This window comes from Myotis lucifugus, unplaced genomic scaffold (assembly GCF_000147115.1).
Source record: "Myotis lucifugus unplaced genomic scaffold, Myoluc2.0 scaffold_448, whole genome shotgun sequence".
NCBI lineage: Eukaryota > Metazoa > Chordata > Mammalia > Chiroptera > Vespertilionidae > Myotis > Myotis lucifugus.
In genome coordinates, this window is record NW_005871496.1 from 71,609 (window position 1) to 73,764 (window position 2,156).

A 2,156-nucleotide genomic window follows, 5' to 3' on the forward strand; every position below is an offset into this window, starting at 1 on the left:
GATTGGGGGGGTGAGGGGGAGCTGGCAGCTTGCTTCCTCTGCTCCGCAGCAGGAGCAGACCGCGGGTTGAGGAATCAGAGGCAGCCATCATCCCACGGCCTGTCTCCTCCCTTCCCCGCGCCCCTTGCCCGGGCACTCACGCGGACTCCCGGGCCAGCTTCTGCTGCTGGGTCTGCTCCCACCCTGCCCTTGTCCCCGCTGCTCTGACCCGGAGTCCACCCTGAGCCCTTTCCGCGCCTCGGCGGTGGGAAACGCTGTGGAAAGGCAGGGGTGAGTGCGGGCCTCCGGCCAGCCTCCACCTCACCTCCTCACCCCTGCCAGGGGGGAGACCCACCTGAGAGGAGTGCCAGCGCCCAGGCCAGGGCTGCAGTCATGCGGGCCATTGCCTGTCTTGAGAAGGAAGGCCGGGGAGGCCTGGTTAAGGTGAGGAAGCAAAGACAGGGACATCGCCCAGGTGTCAGTCCCAGGGTCAGCCTGCCCCAAGTCTGTGAACACTTCCCTGGGGCGTAGGGAGCTCAGAGCCCTGAGGACTGACTGTAGGGGCTCGTGGTGACAGGATGGAGGCAGGTGAGTGTGGCTGGGAAGAGAAGGGTGTCTTTCCCAAGGGAGGGAAAGAGCTCAAGGAGGTGGAGCTCGAACTGTTTTGTAAAGGCTCCCCCTCCTCCTCCCCAGCCAGGCCCCAGAAGAGCTTCCTAGGGGAGGGCTGCTGGCCCTCACCCCCCTCTTCCTGCCCCCCTGGGTGGCTGGGAGCAGAGGCATGCCCAGGGCAAGAAGCAGCTCTGCCACGTGGTGCTCCACGTGGGTCTGGTCCCTCCTCCCCGCCAGCTCTGCTGAGACCCTGCAGTCCTCCAGGGGACTCTGTCCCCCTTGCCCTCCGCCCTCTGCCCCAGCAGCTCACCTGCTCAGTTCTGGGCACAGAGAGCAGACATTCGGCTTTATATTCCAGGGCCTGGGCCTCTGGCAGCAATTCCTTTGAGTAAATATCACGTGGAAGTTCAAAGAAAGATGACCTCAGCGGCCTCCCAGTGCTCACCTCCTGCCCTTTCCTGGCACCCACAGGGTTAATGAGTGCCCCCATCTCAGGGGCTGTCCCAGTGGACTAGGGCTTCTTGGAAAGTTTACAAGGAGTGGCCCAACTCCTCACCCAGTTCACCCCAAACCCTTTAACCTCCAACCTGCCCACTCACAACTGGCTGGCCCAGAGATAGCTACAAGCCTGTTTGTCTGCTGGAGCCCACTCTTACTCAACTGCCCGGAGGCACTGTGCCCAGCCAGCCAGGGGCAGTGGCCAGCTGCCCGCCTGACCCTAGCAGCCTTGGCAGCTCCCCTACAGGCTCCTGGGCAGATGGGAGAGTCAGCATTCACAGGGCAAAGACCCTCGCACCTCCCCTTCATGAAATAATCCTGGAACAAGCAGGAAGTCAGGGGGGAGAAGAGGAGGTGGTGAGAGGCAGAACCTGGACCAGGGACTCTGGGCCCAAAGAATTGGGTCAAGAGTAGACTTCTTCAGGGGAGAGGCTGGCCTTCACCCACAGGCCTCTGAGGAGGGGAGCCAGGAAGCCCAGGCCTTCTCTGATGACTTGTCCACTCCATATACTTACACCCACACTTATAAACTCCCGAGTTTTGCCTTTGCTGGTTTGGCTCAATGGATAGAGCGTCAGCCTGCAGACTGAAGGGTCCCAGGTTCGATTCCTGTCAAGGGCACATGCCTGGGTTTCGGGCTCAATCTCCAGTAGGGGGCGTGCAGGAGGCAGCCAGTCAATGATTCTCTCTCATCATTGATGTTTCAATCTCTCCCTCTCCCTTCCTCTCTGAAATCAATAAAATATATTTTTAAAAAATAGTAAATAAACTCCTGAGTTTTGCTCCTGTGTCTTGAATGGATCCCCTCTCCCTATTTCCACCACCAATCGCATCACACTCCCCTTGTCTCTCACCTTAATCACACTCAGCCTCCAGAGGCTCTGTCTGCCACAGTCCTGCCTGATCGGTCCATCCTCTGCTGTGGCTCATCCAACCCACTTCCATGTCATCTCCTGCCACACAAAGCCCCTGGCATTTCCTGAGCACACCACCACTTCCAGAACTCCGAGCCTTTGCACATGCTGTTCCTCTGTGAAATATTCTATTCCTTGGTGAACTTATACTCTTTT

At 58.9% G+C, this 2,156-nt stretch overlaps 1 protein-coding gene across 1 annotated transcript in view; it reads right to left on the minus strand.

Annotated features, from left to right (window-relative positions):
• The window catches only part of APOA5 (apolipoprotein A5), a 1,899-nt gene extending 1,525 nt beyond the window's left edge, over window positions 1–374 (minus strand). Inside the window, 1 exon segment of the mRNA XM_023744295.1 lies at window positions 335–374. Coding sequence (XP_023600063.1) covers window positions 335–374 — 40 coding nt within the window.
• Between the last annotated feature and the right edge of the window lie 1,782 nt (window positions 375–2,156).